The 17,909-nt window shown below is 42.8% G+C and overlaps 1 protein-coding gene across 2 annotated transcripts; it reads left to right on the top strand.

Moving 5' to 3' along the window:
* The first annotated feature begins 2,039 nt into the window (after positions 1-2,039).
* CCDC174 (coiled-coil domain containing 174) lies at positions 2,040-13,815 on the top strand. Of its 2 annotated transcripts, XM_086846917.1 has the most exons (12): positions 2,680-2,813; positions 3,982-4,086; positions 5,019-5,119; positions 5,992-6,050; positions 6,976-7,156; positions 8,645-8,740; positions 9,603-9,739; positions 10,123-10,217; positions 10,451-10,598; positions 11,428-11,562; positions 12,544-13,224; positions 13,266-13,815. In XM_086846917.1, the coding sequence occupies exons 1-12, from the start codon at positions 2,772-2,774 to the stop codon at positions 13,376-13,378; spliced, it is 1,893 nt and encodes a 630-aa protein (XP_086703043.1). In that variant the 5' UTR covers positions 2,680-2,771; the 3' UTR covers positions 13,379-13,815. The 2 variants fall into 2 exon arrangements, with proteins under 2 accessions (XP_023791062.2, XP_086703043.1); XM_023935294.2 differs by having other exon boundaries at positions 2,040-2,813; positions 12,544-13,815.
* Positions 13,816-17,909: the final 4,094 nt, after the last annotated feature.

The following is a 17,909-nucleotide window of genomic DNA, read 5'->3' as shown; positions in this document are numbered from 1 at the left end:
TCATGCTAAAACGAGCAGCATACTAATTGGAAATGCTGAATCAATTGTTCCCCAGGAATTCAGGGCTATCAGCAGTCTGAGATCAGATGTGGTAGTTCGTACAGCTTTCACAAATTCCTGACAAAAAATAAGCACAGCATAGCCACACTGAGCTTCTACTGTACATGAAACAGATTCCTCTCCTTCCCCACCTCATTTCTTTATGTTAAGCTGATTTTACTTCACAATTTGAAGTGTTCTTATTCCTCCCTCACTGGCATTTTATGAATTTCTGTGGGCTGGATTCAAAAAGTGCACAGAATAGCCCTTCACAGATTAGAGTCGACATGGAGCCTTTCTGAGGGAACCATATGTGTGAAAGCTTGTCAGTTCTTAGGCTGTAAATCCAAGACCACTGAACCGACACGCGGTGCTCCCAAAGCACTGTCTCGGTGTGCTCTCAGTGCCAAATCCCAAGCCCAGGGGAGCCTGGCAGCAGAGCAATCCCACAGCTCTGGCAGCAGCAGGGCTCCCCTCTGTCCTGGTCCCTGTTTTTCCCTGCCTGCTGATGCTACATGGGAGACAACGTGAGCAGAAGGCTATCTCACACACATCCCTCTCTTCTACACAGCATCAGTGACTCTGACACATTCCAAATCCAGGCATGGTAGCATGTTGCTACCCACAGAACAATCCACTGCTTATTGAAATAACACAAGTGCCAGCTCTGCAATCCTCACAGCAGCATGAGCCAGCTTGGAATTTCTAGGATTAATTCTTTATTCCACATCTTGTGATGTAACTGCACAGATTTTCCTTACAAACTTAGTGATGAATCTCATCCTTAACCAGAAAGGATCATTTTGAGAACCAGCCTCGGCATGGGTTTGGGCTGTTTTCCTTCTCAGTGTTGTCACTAGGTGAGATTTGAAGAGGCAACAATAAATGATTTGTTGAAGCATGATTTAATTAGAACAGCACAGATGTTTTCATTCATTTGTCCTATTTTTCAACAACACACACTCCTCTTCTTCCATCACAGATTAAAATACTCTATGGCTCTGATATGACCTGCACTTCTCTGTGTCTGATATCTCTCACCAATTCCCCTTTTAAACAGCCAAAAGCAAGACAGCTTCACTACAGCCAGAAATTGCTCTTTCTCTGTTGCGCACTTTACACTCCCTGGAATACAGGTGCAGCTTTCTTAGCAACTGATTATCTCAGTCAGCTTTGCAATTCTTTGTCCATAAACCATTAAACACGGGCCTGACCCAGCTTGCCAAACAAAAGCAATGCATTTCAAATCTCAGAAGAACTGTGTCTGGTGCTTCTATCAGCTGTCACAGTGCCAAGCAACACCAGAGCACCTTATGTTTTTTCCACTTTATTAAAGACAAGCGAGACACAGCTTCTTCTTGCAACCACAGATAACTAAGATCTTCTGTATTTCAATTAAAACCTATCAGACAGTCCCTTTTATTCATGGGGATGCAAAATTATAAGAAGTTACTTATAACTTATAATAATAATAAGTATAATTAAAACTCTGAATTTTACTCCCCAAGAGCACCTGTGCTCCTCTCTGAGGTTACATAGCTGGATCTATCACATGTAGGTGAGTTTGCACTTGGCTGTTATGTTCAGGTCTTATCTTTGTGGCACTCACTTATCAACTAAGGCAGGAAAGAGAGTTTTAGTTTGAGTTGGTTGGGCTGGGTTTTTTCCTGGTTTTGTTTGGGGTGGTTTTGGTGTGGTTTGTTATTTGGAATTTTTTTGGGTTTTTTTTCTCTTGATGATACCAAACCCCTCACATTTTGAGGCTCTCAAGGTTTTGATATGGGGTTGAGTCAAACTTTGCTTTTTTTTTAGGTGTTAATCAATAGCTATAGCTGGATGGTTATGATTAAGGAATTGCATTGTGAGCATCTTATGTTTGGTTAATCTGTTTTAAGAAAAAGAGAAGACAATCCCCAAATGAACGGGCTGTTTGGATGAGAGGTACCAGGAGTGAAGTCAGAACTGAGCAGTACCTGGAGAAAGGTGATTCTGGCAGTCGGAGAGCATGAGAACTCATTGACCACCTACTCAAAATGGGCCCCAGACTCAAATGGAGGGAAGAACTCTGCCTGCAGAATAATTAGCAGGAGAAACAAGAGATTGAACTAGCAAAGAGGGGAGCTGAGTAATCTGTAACCAATGAATGTTGATGCCTTTGTTTATTACATTGTATAAATAGTGTGAAGTTTGAATGATCAGTGGAGTAACCTTCTGTGGGTCACCACACAGCTCAGCATGTGACTTAGCAGTGGCACCAGGAAGTGAGCCCACATTCAGGACAACGCTGATGCCAAGTTTGAACCACGTACTCCTTCATCCAGCGCCAGCCCAGCTCTGGGGCAGCCTGCAATCCTGCCAGTCCCTGCCACAGCGGCCACCTCAGCGCAGGGCATCCCCAGCTGTCACAACAGCAGCAGGTCCAGCCCGGCTGCACAAGGACATTTCCAGTGGGACACCTGAAGGATTTGTCCCGCACCTGCCAGAAACGCTCATTGTCACACTCAGTTTGAGCACGGGGATGACACAAAAGCAGGGAAGCCCCGGCTAGGAGCGCTTTCCCCCGCCAACCACCCCAGGCCGAGTCCCCCTGACCTCCCCTGACCTCCCTAAGATGGCGGCAGCGAGCGCCCGCCCACCCTCGGCAGCACTGTCGCGATAGCGCCGCGCTGCCGCCGCGCTTTACGGCAAAGCCGCCTGGCGGGGCAGGAGGCGCTGGTGGGGCCGGTCCCGCCATGGACCGGAGGAAGAAGCCGTTGGACGTGGCCGCGTCCTCGGTGAGTGACTGAGCGAGGAGAGGCAAAACTAATCCCTCCGCCTGCCCAGAGGGCTTGTAGGGCTGTGAGGTGTGCTTAGCCGCGGGGCTCCCGCAGGCGGGGTGGGCCTGGCCGGAGCAGGCCGTGAGGCTCGACCCAGGGGTGCGCTGGTGCCAGCGCTTCCAGGGAAAACAGCACACCTCGGAAGTGCTGGTGTTCTGTCTCCTCGCCTTAACCCCACCGCCGTGTGCAGACACTGCAGCAAATGCTGGGTTAAGGGCTGTGGTAACGCCTGTGTCGCGTATCGGGTCTGTGACAGTGTCGGGGACGGGATTTTGTCCCCTCGCTTTTTCCCCTCAGAAAAGCGAGGGAGGCAGCACACGCCCTGCGCTCCGAGCCCGAGTCTGCCGGGCCTGGATTTGCTCGCATTCCTGATGTAATGACAAAATTAGGCCATAACAGGGAAAAGAGTTTTTCCTAAGGAGCAGGTCTCTGCTGTGGCAGATTAACTTCCCACCCTTAGGGGTGATGAGGTGCTGCCCCTCACTGCTCTGCAGGATGCTCACGAGAGATGCTGCCAAACAGTTCAGATGAAGAGTTATGTTAATAGTCACCTGTGAAATATTTTACATTGAATTTTTGGATGATCACATCAAAGCAGAAGGGAGAATGGGTAATTTTTAGGACACTGCACTTTGTTGTCCCAGGGATTTGAAAAGTACATGCTTTAGTGACTGGGACAAATATCAATACCAAAGTCTTCCACTTTCTGGATTTAATGTACATTTCTGAATTTTGTTATCCTTAGGACTTGCAGAAAAAGTAGCACAATGTTCTCTTCCAGACTAGTTTTGTAATTCCAAGATAACACCCCTGTCGATCATGTTTCTTAATAAAAGCTGAGATGAACCTTGGTCACAGATGGCAATGCTACTCATACTTTTATCAATTCTTTTCTGAGACAGGATTTTTTCATTATCTAATGGTTAAAAGTTCTCTCTTCATATTCAGTAGTATTTTTCATTACTCCTATATTTATTTGGGGATTGTTTAAATCCCTAATCATAATTTGCATTCTCTGGTTCTTTATTTTATTTGCTGTAAAAGGTGATCTATACATTATTTATTGCAGTAACTGATGTCTGTGCCTGTGATCTGTTATTTCTGTGTTGTTTTGCTGGTGATGTAGCTGGTAGATCTCAAAGCCGAACTCTTTCGAAAGCAAGAGGAGTTCAAGAAAGAAAAGCTGCTGAAAGATGCTGGTGTCTTTGCAAAGCCCAGAACCTTTAATAAGGTATAAATAATCTTCCATTGTCGTTTTTGTCATTCTTTTTCCTGAAAGTAAAGAAGTTAATATTCAAATCTAAATAATAGTAAATACTCAGAGCTGTGTTTCTAGTCAAATATAAAATGTACATGATGAGAACATTCTTTGAAGTTCATTTTCAGGTGAGATTCCTGTGCACAATGGAAAGCTTAGTGTTGTGCTTATGCCTGTCTAAATCCCCACTTAATCTTCATTCCCCAAGGATCCAAACCCTTTCATTATAGGAAAATATGTTTCTTTTTTTATTTAGAGGATTTTGCATGATGCTGCAGGATGGAGAATAGTAGATTTTTCCAGAGTCACTGAACATCCTTGATAAATGCTCTGCTAACTGTTTGTGGTATACAAGAATGAGTACACAATTATCTCTCTTATTTTACTCTATACTGCACTTTGGGTTTTGTTCATTCTGTAGCTTTCTAGAATCAGAATGTGCTGTTCCCTGCCATATTTAAAGCACATGCAGCATTTACAGTATTATGCTGCAAGCAGGCCAACTGATTGTATTTTTTATCTAAAATAGAGGCAATAGAGAATAGAAACAATTCGTAGCTTTGTTAGTACGTATTTAATCAGCAAGATTGTATGACTGGGTATTTTTTAACCTTTACATCTTTGCCAGAATAGATTTTGTCTGATTTCTAGGTGTCTTTGAGTTTTTTAGCTTCTCAGCCTACCCTTAATTATGATATCATCCTGCAGCCTGTGTTAATTCAGAATATACCAGTTGTATCCTACAGCACAGGAAGTCTCAAGGCAAACATGTCTAAGATGTTATTTACAAAGTTTTCCATGATTGACGTGCATTATTTGCATTATAGAGTTGAATTTTTTTTTTTTTCAATTGTTACCATTTCAATATTTTTATTTGTTTGTTGTTACAAAATTGTTTTCCGCAGAAACCAAATATCTGGGCCAAACAGAACACCGGAGTTGTAAATCGAGCTGCAAAAGATGTTGAGCAGAAGGCAGAAGAGCAGGATATATTGGATAAATCAAGGTAGCTCATAGGCTCTGTAAGAAAGGAATGCTTTGCAAAATTTGTTTTTTGGTATTTAGAAAAGCACAGAAGTTTTTTGGATTAGCAATTCTCATTAGACCAGCCAGTAACTCCAGCATCATCCATACTTTTTACCAGTAGCAGACAAACTGCATCCCAGCAGTCTCATGCTTTCATACCCTCACATTATCACACCTGTCTAAAAGTGTCAGGTTACTTTATTTTTTTAAAAAGTCTTCTTTAGAATTACCAGCCAGTGCAGTGAGATGTCAGAATTCTATAGCAAAGTGTTTCTTGGGCTTGACAGAAAGTGGATCACTTTTTCAAGAATTACCTGATTTTCTAAATGGCTTGGTACAAAAAGATATATGTTGAAAATGCCATTTATAAACCATTTGCTGTGCTTCTGTAAGTAGTTCCTTGCTCTTTGAAATTCCAGAAATTAGCTGAGGTTCTCTCTTCAGCTTCCAAGATTAATTGTAACTTTGTGTTATCTCTTTTTTTTTCCCTGTAAAACTGTCTTTCAGTATCTGCAAATAATGGTTTAGTTTCCAATATTTATCTGACAGACAACCGTACTTAGATAAAGGTGGAATTATTGTAATATCATGTTTTTGCCTACTTGACAAATTACATTTAAGATTAAATTCGTAACTTCACTAAAATTATTTTCAATATAAATTCTGGAACTGGAGAAGATTGTATCTCCAGAAATGCTAGTGAAGGTTCAAAACAAAAGCCAGGCATAAGTCAGCTTCTAATAAACACCTCAAGCACTCCCAGGATTTTCCTCTTCCATTTATCTACGGTCACTTTAAACTGTGCTTGCAATTGGCAGGATTGCAAGGTTAATCTTTTTTTTTTTTTTTCAGGAAGAAGCTTGAAGAGAAAGCAAAGCTGTATGAGAAAATGGTAAAAGGCGACTTTCCAGGTGAACAATACTAGTCCAGAATGAGTATTTATATATGTATAAATTCTTGGAATTATTATACTAAGTGACTGACATGGTTTCTTCCACTTTGAAAAGGAGAAAGCATACATTTACTGGAGAAAATAAAATTACTTTTGAAGAACAGCCTGACCAAGTAAAGCAGTAGGGGCTTTTTTCACTCATTCATTAAGTGGGTGGACTATATTCTGGTTTTTCAATACAGTATCTTAGAAAAACAAAAAAAGTTATTCTCAGTTGTGCAGCCTTGGATTGCATTGCTGATGCTCTGTTCTGCATTCTAATTGTTGGGCCTTTATGAGAAGAGGACTGGGAGAGGAGTGTGGCTGGTCCATATGTAAATGTCAGCCATGCAGCTAATAGGGTTAGAGAATGCTAATCTTTTCCTTTCTTCTCTCACACATTCAGTCCCTTTCAAAAAGTAATTATTAAAATAGAATATAAATCTCCTTGCAGGTAATCTATAATTTCTTCACCAATGTCCGTCTTCATCCACACGACTCCACCACTTTGCTCTACTTTTCTATAAAAGTACCCTTATGAATGCTTGGCTCCTGCCAACATACCAAATGTTAAGCATCAAAAAAAGTATTTGAGTTGTTACTGGACAAATCCTTGGCTTATGAAATAGTTAACGAGCAGAGAATGTTTTGCTGCAAAGAACGCAGCCTTTTCTGTACTGCACACAATGGCCCGAAACTTCAATTCAGAAATAGACATTATCACTGTGGAGCCAGTTGATAGCTCCGGGCTTGTTTGGCACTGAATGAGGTTTAAGTATTCCCCAATAGTGTGGTCAAGGGCATTGCTGGCAGCTGAGAAGCTGATTATGGCTATTTGGTATTGATTTTGTGCTCAGTTCTGTTCTTTTCATAGCTGTTCTCTAAGAATTGATTTTCTGCCTTAGATGAAGAAACTGAGGATTTGTACCTGGTGGATTTCACTCAGAAGATCATAGACAAACAGCACGAAGTACAGGAGCTGCATCAGAGTGAAGCTGCTGGGAAGACTTCAGAAAGAGACACAGATGAGGAGGAAACTCAGCCTGAAGCAGACATTCCACCGCCAGAGGACCCAGATGAGGAATGGTTGGTGCTACTGATTGGGCTCATCTGTCCTGGCCCAAACTCTTATTCTTGAGAATTGCATGAGAAAATACTTTTCCAAAATGTGTGAAGTGGCATCTTTGTTTTTATTTTTTGTGTAATACTACACATTGACAAGGAGGTGTTAACAGTCTTTCATTTCTCCTATAGACAGTCCTCCATGTCACTTTCATTTCTACATAGGTAACACTGCAACAGAATCTACATCCAGGATCTTGAGAAATTGCAGTGAGGGCAATACACTATAGGGGGCACAGCATAATCTCCTCTTATTTTCTTGCATTGTTTATGCAAGTATTCATCACAATATTGGTACTATTTTGTGCTTTGATGTGCTTAATTGAAATGTATTTTAGCAAAACTTGAGGATTTTATGGCATTCATCTTCCTTTCTTTAATTGTGAGTGCCTTTAAAATGAGCAGTCATTTCACTGTACAGGTTTCTCTTAAAGGCGAGAAACTCTGGTTGGAATAAGAACACGATTTTCAGCATTTCTTCCACTTAGCTGCAGCACAGCAAATAGTCTCTGACCATTTTTTGTGTCATTCCAAGTAGCCACTAGTTTTCCATCTGAGATATTAAGAAGAATTATGAAACCAGTCCTGACTAAACATTTTCCTTGGCCATTTGTTTAAAATGGTTGTGGAACAAGAGATTTTACTTCTGGTATTCGGTTTAAGCCAACAGTAACCAATACAAAACAGCATCCCCATTATTCAAATACTAAACTGTAGACATCCTTAGAAACTATGTAGAAGACTTACTAAAGCATTGATCTTTAAAAGTTGGGGGTTGGGAGCCAAATTGCCAGTCATACTTTTTCAGATGTAATATTCTTTAGAATGGAGTAATTGAGGCAGCTTGATGCTAAAGAACTTTCTACATTTCAGGACAATAAGTGTAGCTCTTAATAGCTTTTTCAACAACTGTAAATCAGGTGTTCAGTACTATAAAGAGTTGAATAAGAGGCACAATAGCTTCAGAGGAACATTTTGCTTGTGTTTTAGTCAGCCTTTGTTATGCCAGTTGAATGCACACTATCAGTCTGTTCTGAATGGCCTTTAGACCGATAATTGAAATGTATTGTAGCGATTTCATATCTACAAGAAGTCAATGCTGCATCATTATCTTCACCATGGGAAACAAACAGTAGGCTGAGTTCTATTTTGTTGTGAAAACTACATGAAATTGTTACTTTTGAACATTTTTTACACCATTTTATTGCCCTGGCAAACAGGGGTCTCAAAGGGAGATTGAATAAATGTCTGGTAGAAATGTCGTATGCCCCATTCAGAACTGTCCTCTTAAACTGGGAGTGTGTTAAGTGAAAAGCAGGAACAACTGTCACACACAGACTGAAAGGTGACAAATGCTCTTTGGAAAGGGTCACTGCTTCTGTCTTCTGGGTAAGACTTCTGTCAATCTGCAAATAGAAGTTTTGCATCGCATTTCTTTTTCTTTCATTACAGGGTTGATTATGTTGATTTCTTGGGCCGATCTAGACGCTGTATGAAGAAGGATTTACCAAGTCTACTTAAAATGGATCAGGAACTTCAAGGGAAAAGGTGTGGTTTCTCTAATGAAGCTGCATGTTTCTCTCAGTATTTAACATATTTCTTTTTTAATGAGAAGAGAGGCTGTGCTTTGTCAATCCATTCTTAATCCAGAGCTGATGTTACTGCTTCCTCTAGATCTGCATAATTTTCAGAGAAAGGTTTTAATAAATTGATCTAGCAGTCTCAGATATTAGTTGCATCTTTTAAAATGGAGTCCTTGTATTTCTTATATTATAAGTCCTTATGATATATCTTCGTAAAATGCCACGAAAGTGATTCCTGGTTCTGTTTAACATGGAAACTGATGATAGTCTTTTAGCAATTCCAAATTCTTCATGGTGTTCAAAGTAAATTTGTTAGACCTCCATTTGTTTGGTTTTGTTCTTCTGTTAAACAGCTGTTTAACAACTCTTCTGTTAAAATCACTTCTGTATTAATATTTGAATATTAATAATTTGCATGGATCTCTTGGGGAAATGCTTAGCTTTCTGTTACTTCAAATACCTTCCGTTTTCTTACATTAAATCTGAAATGTTCCTCTTTGTGATTGCTAGAACCCTCAAAGATGCCATTAACTGATTTTTTCATCTCCCATTCTGTGATTTGATAATTATTTCCTGAAGCTTCTGAGAAAGGATATGATTTTGTCTTCTAATAATACGTTCTACCAGTACCTTGTTTTAGAGGCAGCTTTGTATTTCTATTTTGATCATGTACCATAGTCATCAACATTGTATCACTAAGTAGTGTCTGCAATGATCTGTGTTTTGTGGAAACTGCAGTAGCGGATCAGACCCAATCATATTTGCACTGTTTGGTACTGACAAACTGGTAAATTCTGCTCTGTAATCCTGATTTTTTTTTTACTTAGACAAGAACCTGATGGGAATACTCTGTTATCTGAAGACATGAGAAGAGAGCTTCAGAGGCAGCAGTGGGAAAAGGAAGAAGAAGAAGCCCTCAGAAAACCCATGGGACCCATACATTATGAGGATATTCGAGAAAATGGTACACTGCCATAATTTATATCACTCACCTTTGTATCACCAGAGAGATCAGTTGTAGAGGGAGCAAGGGAAAGTTATTTCCTGTGCCTGTATGGCAAAGTGTAGGTGTCTGTTAAGCCACATGTGCAATAACTGTTGAAAGTTACCAGTATATAAGTCTAGATTTATTTTTTCTTCAAATTGTATTTTTCTCAAATGTTTCTCTACCTCCTCCTGTGTTCTCCATCAGGAAGCTTCACTTGATGTATCATCTAAAGCAAGCCTTTTTTAGCCATCCCAGTGTTGGGAATAATTCCGTGCCTGAAAGCAGGGAGCCTGGAGGCTGTAGTTTTTGTCAATTATAAACTGAATCTAACTTAAACCTATTGTTTTTCTCCTTTTCAGAGGCCAGGCAGCTCGGTGTTGGTTACTTTGCCTTTTCTCGGGACCAAGAACTCAGGCATAAACAACGGGCAACACTGGATATGCTGAGGGAGCAGGTATGAGAGTAAAGAGCAGACTGGGCTGCAAGGGCAGAGTGGTTTCAGTGGTTACTGTCTCTGATTTGTTGTACAAGTGCTATATTAGGTGATGCCTGCAACTGGTTTCTTTTTTCCTGTTGAAACTTGATTGGTACTTGATTAGGATTACTTTTAGTTGTTTTGTGAAGGAAGATATGTACTTGTTTATAATAACAAAGGAAGATTAATTCATGCTTTTCATTGTTGTTAAGACGCTTGATCAGAGAAATAAACGTGAACAGCTGAAGGAGAAGAGGAAGGCAGCTCTAGATGCAAGGCTGTCCAAACTTCGAGCACGGAAGATTAAAAAGTTAAGGGAAGCTGGATTAGAGGAAGAGGCAGAAAAACTGGAGAATGGAGGTATGATCTGTTGTCTTTTTAAGTTAAATGCTTGCTATTTCACCTTGTTCTTGATCTATGGACAGACAGTTTCTAATTTATTATTTGTTTAGACATTCAATAGGTTGTATTGTGTGTTCTTTGCATATAATTTTTCTTTGTATTTAATATGTATATGTACAATTAACATAACTGTTAGGATAATGAAAGTTGATGTAATTGTGTATAGATATAAAATCATGCCAGAAGTAGCTTAATAATGCAGGTAGAAATATGGTATGTAGAATGTAGCCTTTTTTTGATTCACACCTGACAGCAGGAATTACTTGGGTTAATTATGCAGGTTGAGGTTAGAACTGCTGACACTGTGCTGGCTTTTTCTTCCATGAAGATGAGGTAGAATAAGTAGTAACAAGTCAATTTTGGTATCATACAATATTCACTGTGACAATTTCAGTGCAGTGTGTGAATTGGAGATAGAGCTGACTCCAGGATTTAGGATAATGAATTTGAATTCTAATCCTGTCTCTGTGCTGTCTCCCTTACAACACTGATAGTCAACTTTTACTGTCTGTCTCCCACTGGAAAATGTAGCTAAGATTTCCCTGTGTCAGAATTCAATGCAAGTGATTAACTGTGAAATGTTCTGGAAATGAAGAACAGCATCATGTCACTTCTCTCTGTTATGGTTGTTCAGAAGAATAAGAATGCAAATTGTTTTCTCCAGTAAATAAAATAATGAAGCTGTTCTTATTGGAAATGCATGGAAATAAATGTTCTTATTTTTACCTGTGAGGGTCATATTGTATTCTGTAACTGACAATCTCTACTATCTCTTCCTGTAACACAGAGGTGAAAGGTGCTGCTGAGGAACCAGAACCTCCTAAGGTTACTGCAGCAAGTAGGAAAGTAGAGGTTATCATCCAGGAGAGGAGAGATACAAAGCCTGGAGTGCCTTATGTCCGAGAGTGGGATAAAGGCAAAGGTAAGGAAATGTAGATTCAGGAGCTTTGTTGGGAAAAAGCATGTATGCTGCCACTTTCATTTATATTTTGTGACCAAAGTAAGACTGAGAAGCACTGAAATCCTTTCTGCCTCGGTACTGATGACTCTTCAGTGTCCAGGGCAGTGACTGACAAGCATGCCTTAGTACCAGTAGCTGCTATACTGTCCCCAAAATTTTTCTTCTATATGAATTACTGCATTTCTGGATGATCCTGACAGGTTGGCAGAATGACAAATTCTGTAGTTCATAAGATGTACAGTGTGATCTTTCTTGATATATTCCTGTGGTTTGTGCTACCTGATAGCAGGATGTTTCACACAAACAGGCACAGCACAATACTAAAACACTATGCAAGCAGAGACCACTTCAGTGCCTGTGTCCCATTTTGAAGCATCTTCCTTGTCACAAAGTGATGGCTAATCTGATGCCTGACTTCTAAGTAAAAGCAAACAAGGAATAGGCAAAGCACATAAATGCTCATCTTCTTTATTACTTTAACAGCACTATTCCTTTTATGTGCAATACTGGTATTTCCAGATTCTTCTTTTCAATTTTATGTTCCATTAATGAACATCACTGTGAGGGAAAACTTCATGGTTCCATTAAAACTCCAAATTTTCAGATCCTATCTCATAAATCTTTATCCTGCCTGACACTAGCTTTTTTCCTTCCTCTGAGAAAGCCTGGTACGTCACAAACACACAGGCAACACTGCAGCAAACACTACACTCAGAAAGCAGAGGACAGCGTACTCTAAAATGCAAAGTGAACTAACTGTGGTCCACTGAAGGAATCTGCACGAGATTCTTGTATTTCTGTGTAGTATGAGGTGGAAAAGGATCTTCAGGTGGCTTTACACAGTTGCATCTTCTTTGTTTGCCCGTTTGTTTTCCCTCCTGTCTGACTGACCTTCAGACCTTGAAATCTATGCTAAATCTACCATTTTCCTGTTTCTAACAGAACTGATGTTTGGACAATGGGAAAAGAAACAGGAAGAACTAAGAGATGAGCGAGACCCAGAATTTGCACCACCATCTGATTACTTTTTGGGACAAAAGAAAGATGATCATTACCGAAGTCAGAATTTGAACAGTTCTGAAACAACCTCTGAAAAACTGGAAACGGAGGGAGCACAAAACAGACAGAGGCCATCGGCACAGGGCAGCAGCAGCAGCGCTGGAGACGTGCCACTGTCAGCACAGGCTTCCAACAGCAACATTCCAGATAAGCCAGGGTCAGCAGAGACTGGTGACCATGACACTCAGGGCGTGTCATCAGCAGAGGATGACAGCAGCGACGACGAGGACGTGCTACCACCAGCACAGGCTTATGGCTACGGTGCCCGAGCTGTGCCACCACCACTGCGGGGTTATGGCTACAGCACCCGGGGCGTGCCACCGCCCATGCCAGCCTACGGCTACGGCGCTCCTGAGGTGCCCTTCCCAGTGCAGGCTTATGGCTATGGAGCACCAGGAATGGTGCCACCAATGCACGGGTATGGCTACGGCACTCCTGAGATACCCTTTGCGATGCAGGCTTATGGCTACAGCAGCCAGGGTGTGCCACCAGGAATGCAGACCTGTGGATGCAGCACCCAGGGTGTGCCACCAGGAATGCAGACCTGTGGATGCAGCACCCAGGGTATGCCACCAGGAATGCAGACCTGTGGATGCAGCACCCAGGGTATGCCACCAGGAACACAGGTCTGTGGATGCAGCACCCAGGGTGTGCCACCAGGAATGCAGACCTGCAGCTTCAGTGCCCAGGATATGCCACCAGGAACACAGGTCTGTGACCTCAGCAGCCAAGATGTGCCACCAGGAACAGACACCTGCGGTAGCAGCACCCAAGAGGTGCCACCAGGAACAGACACCTGTGTCAGCAGCACCCAGGATGTGCCACCAGGAACAGACACCTGTGTCAGCAGCACCCAGGATGTGCCACCAGGAACGCAGGCCAGTGGCTGCAGCACTCAGGATGTGGCAACCCCAGTGCAGACTGACAGCAGTGACACGGCAAATCAGGAACCACTTTACCAAAGTTTAGATGATATGCTCTCTTACTATAGACAAGTGACTTGAGCTGAGCAAAAAGATAAACAAGAACCGTGATCTAAAGTACTGAAATATAATTAGTGCTCAGCAGAATTAATATTTTCCCACATATGGGAAAAATAAGTTTCTGTAAGTACATCAGAATAAATCTCTGACACTTAAGCTGTTTTACATCACAGCTATATTTTGCCCTGTTGTTTTTTTGCTGATTTTTTTTTGTTCTTACCTCTTTACTAAAATTTAACTCTGATATTTACACCTGAATTTAAGGGTATATTAATAACTTTCTTTCAAGAGATAAACCCCTTTAGTTGGTTGCTCCCAGGTGGCTTCTGGTTTGGAGGTATTACAAGTTCAGTCACATGCACAGAAACTGCATGGAAGTGGTAAGTCCTCTGCTGTCAAATAGAGAATGATTCTGTTCCTTACTTAATCTCCTGTCTTTTCTAAGTGCAGAATATTACCTAGTGAACAGTGGTGGTTCACATGGCCTCTGCATTCCTGAGGTCCATATATAACTCATAATTCTGTGCAGCATTTTAGGGTGGAGATACTGCAGAAATCGATAAATAATGATGGGTAGGCTAAAAATAAACACATCACTGAAGCAGAAGCCTTGACACCTCACATTACTGTCTTACTGGTTTAGAAAATCATAATTGTCCAAGTGTGTTTTTCTTGCATAAAGAATTACATATACGGCTTTGTTTCATACTTTTTTTTCCCCAAAAACTGTGATACTGGAGTCATTAAATATAAAAGCTTTTATTTCAGAATCTTAGTAAATGAGAACACTCACTTGCCTTGTAGAAGGTTTTTATTTCTGAAGGTAATTTAGATTACTTGTATTTTAAAAGCTTCATACAAGGATAAGACCTAGAAAAGCAGGTTAGAATGGGCAATTGCATAGATTGTTAAATGGCAGAGATAAAACAGTGAACATTTAAATGCAACAGTGAACTGTTTAAAGAGACAAGCTCATGTGCTTCTCTTGTGTGCTTCAGTCGGATCTCAGGCTGCTCTGCAAGCCTGGTGAACAGCAAGATGTTCAGTGTGACTGAAGGACATGCAGAACATATTCTGTCCTCAGATTCTAATTTAGCCTCAATTCCTACCTCACTGGCTTTTTCACTGGAATTTGCAGATCAGGAACAGTACATTACAATTATATATTAATTTAACATCAGAATACTATTCTGAAGTAAGATAATACCACTATCCCAGTTTTGAAGAAAATGAGAATGGAAAACATGTTAGAGAAGGTCACACCCAGTTTTCCAGGCTGGCTGATTTACACTAGAGGATTTTCCTCTTCTAAGACCTCACAGAATCAGTATCTGGAAGCCATTCAGAGCAGAATATCATTTCCTTGCAGCTGAACTAACTCTAAAGAGTGGGCAAAGTCTTTTCAAACTGTAGATCTTGACTTGAATTGATTATGGCAATCATATCCTTCAATGGATTTCCCTACAACGAATATTTGTGTCTATTTTGCTGCTATTTTAATTGACATGTATTTCCAACTGCCTTTTGGACTTTGTTTTTTTTGTGCCCTTCAGACTGTGATAATTTTATGTATATCTGATTTAGGAGTTACATTGTCTTTGCATTAGTTTAACATTGAGCTAGAGCTGCAGTAAGGAATGAAATGCCATTTATTACATAGCATTATGTAAAAAGATACAATCAAAGTGTTCCTTTGTTCAGCTTCATTTCCACAGCCTAATATTAAACAGGGGGCTCTTGGCAAGGAGGGTGGTTCAGTGCCTACAGCACTGTTGAGCCTGTTGAGAACAGCTTCTCCACTGCAGTGATCTGTCACTTTGCCATTTGGTCTCATTCCCTCTTGTCTTGCTTTTTTGCTGAAATGCTTTTTCCATACTGTCTCATGCTGTGGAGCACACATCTCTGTTCACTGTCCTCCCCTCAGACCACCTCAAGTTAGCTTGGCTGGGATCAGCAACTTCATTCATTTCATTCAGCAATTCCTGGGGCAAACAATTCCTTATTGATACACTGCCAGAGTTTTATTTCTCTCGCATTTTGGAGCGTGTTGTCTCCCTGTCCCTCTTCCTCCTCATTTAAACCACCTCCCAGGTTACCTTCTTTGACACTAGCAGAAATGGGGATGCAGGTGGGCAGTGTTGGTAGGGATCTGCCACCATCAGTGTGTGAGTGATGGAAGTAACACCTGCGTGTGCTCTCACTGAGTGTAGGGAACTGTGAGCACACTCCGTCTCTGGTTTTGTTCCATGGGTTGGAGCTCTGCCCCAAGAGGTACCAGTGGTGCCTTGTGTCACCTTCAGTGTTCTGCACAGATGCTGGGACAGTCCCTGCTCTCTGTCTAAGGCAGCTTTGTCCTATATTTTTGTGTGAAGAGTTTTCTGTTACCAAAGGTACCTCTATCCAAAATGCAAGAATAATGTAATTTTAAATTTCAGCCTTCACACTCTGGCTGGCTGGCAGGACTCAATCTGATGTCCAGAAAAATACTTTTAGAGAAGACAATTTTCTCAGTATCACCAAGAGTTGATTTACTCCCTCTTGAAGGGCAGCAAGGATCTGATCTTCCTATGAACCACTAGCACGTGAGATGGGGCTGATACACGGGGTAAAATCTACGTGGCTGTAGCTGTGTCAGCTCAGGGGCCGACGCCGCATCGCTCGCCGGCTCCTCAGGGCTCAGACACGGGCAGCCCGGGAATATAAGCCGAGGCCGTGCGGTGCGGGGGCGCGGCGGGAGCTGTGGGGCCGCGCTGTGGGGCAGGAGCTGTGGGGCCGCGCTGTGGGGCGGGAGCTGTGGGGCGGGAGCTGTGGGGCGGGAGCTGTGGGGTGGCAGCTGTGGGGCCGCGCTGTGGGGCAGGAGCTGTGGGGCCGCGCTGTGGGGTGGCAGCTGTGGGGCCGCGCTGTGGGGCAGGAGCTGTGGGGCGGGAGCTGTGGGGCGGGAGCTGTGGGGTGGCAGCTGTGGGGCCGCGCTGTGGGGCGGGAGCTGTGGGGCGGAAGCTGTGGGGTGGCAGCTGTGGGGCCGCGCTGTGGGGCAGGAGCTGTGGGGCCGCGCTGTGGGGCCCCCGCGGCGGGAAGCTGCCGGCTGGGAGCGCTACGCATGCGCAGAGCGGCGGAAACGGGCCCGCGCCCCGCCATTCCTGCAGCCGCCGCGCGGGGGCGGCAGAGGCCGGGGAAGGGCGGGACCCCCGCGCCCCGCCCCGCCCGATGCCGGTCCCGGTCCCGGTCTCGGTCCCGATCCCGGTCCCGCCCCGTAGCAGGGGCGGCATGGGCTGATGAAAGGGTAAGGCTTGCGCCTCCCGCTCCCAGGCGTCCAGGGCAGCCGCCCTTCTGAAACGGAGCCTCGCGTTTCAGAGGGAAGGAGGTAACGCCCCTAGCCGTCTATAATGTCTCTTTAACAAGGAAAACCACTTAGTAGCACGCTGTGCATTCAACAACCGACACCTACGGCCTCTTCCGTAGGAGCCCAGACTGTAGGAGCCCGTATTTCCCGTGTAACTCCCCGCCGCCGCTGCAGCCCAAGAGTGTCGCTGTTCTCAGAAGCCATTCCCTCCCTGCAGCCATCAGCTGCCTTGCCCAACAGCAGGAACAGCCTCTGTATCACCATTTCTCTTCAGTAATAAGGCCTTTGAATTGATTCTTTCCCCTGTGATCCCCACCTTGGGAACAGCATATTCTCCCCTTCAAGTCTCCATAACAAGTATTCGATCACTGCCATTTATTTCAAGAAGTAAGCTATGGTCTCAAAAGCACTGCTCCCCTTCCCTCTCCACCCCAAAGGCATTCCATGAGTGTAAAGGAGCTGTGATGTCAATATGTAGCTCAGGAAAATGGTGTAGTGACAATTTTTAGGACAAAGGCAAGTGTATGTTCAGCAGGCAGTGGGACTATAGGGCACAGCAGTGTTATTAAGCAGGAACACAGAAAGGAGTGTTGTTTTGGAGTGACTGACCCCAAGGTGCTGGTGATGGAAGTATAACCCAACTTTTGTTTAAAGAAAACTTGGAGCTCTTAGCAGAGCACACACTGCTATAGCCACATCTCAGACAACTACAGCTAAACCTAAGCCTCCGGATTAAAACTCTGCAGATTTTAACACTCAGGCCTTGACTCCACTGTCAAAAGACAGGAGAAGTTGACAAATGACTACCAAACCATCAGATGCACTCAAGCTGCACAAAGGCACACATGGTCTTCAGTAAAAGTTTCATTTTCAGTATAAAACAGTAAGGCCATTATTAAACAAAACCTACAGGTAAAGAGGAAATA

The sequence above is a fragment of the Cyanistes caeruleus genome, chromosome 11 (assembly GCF_971803275.1).
Source record: "Cyanistes caeruleus chromosome 11, bCyaCae1.hap1.1, whole genome shotgun sequence".
NCBI classification, from domain to species: domain Eukaryota; kingdom Metazoa; phylum Chordata; class Aves; order Passeriformes; family Paridae; genus Cyanistes; species Cyanistes caeruleus.
Note: the sequence above shows the minus strand (reverse complement) of the source record. Positions and strands in the feature narration are given on the sequence as shown.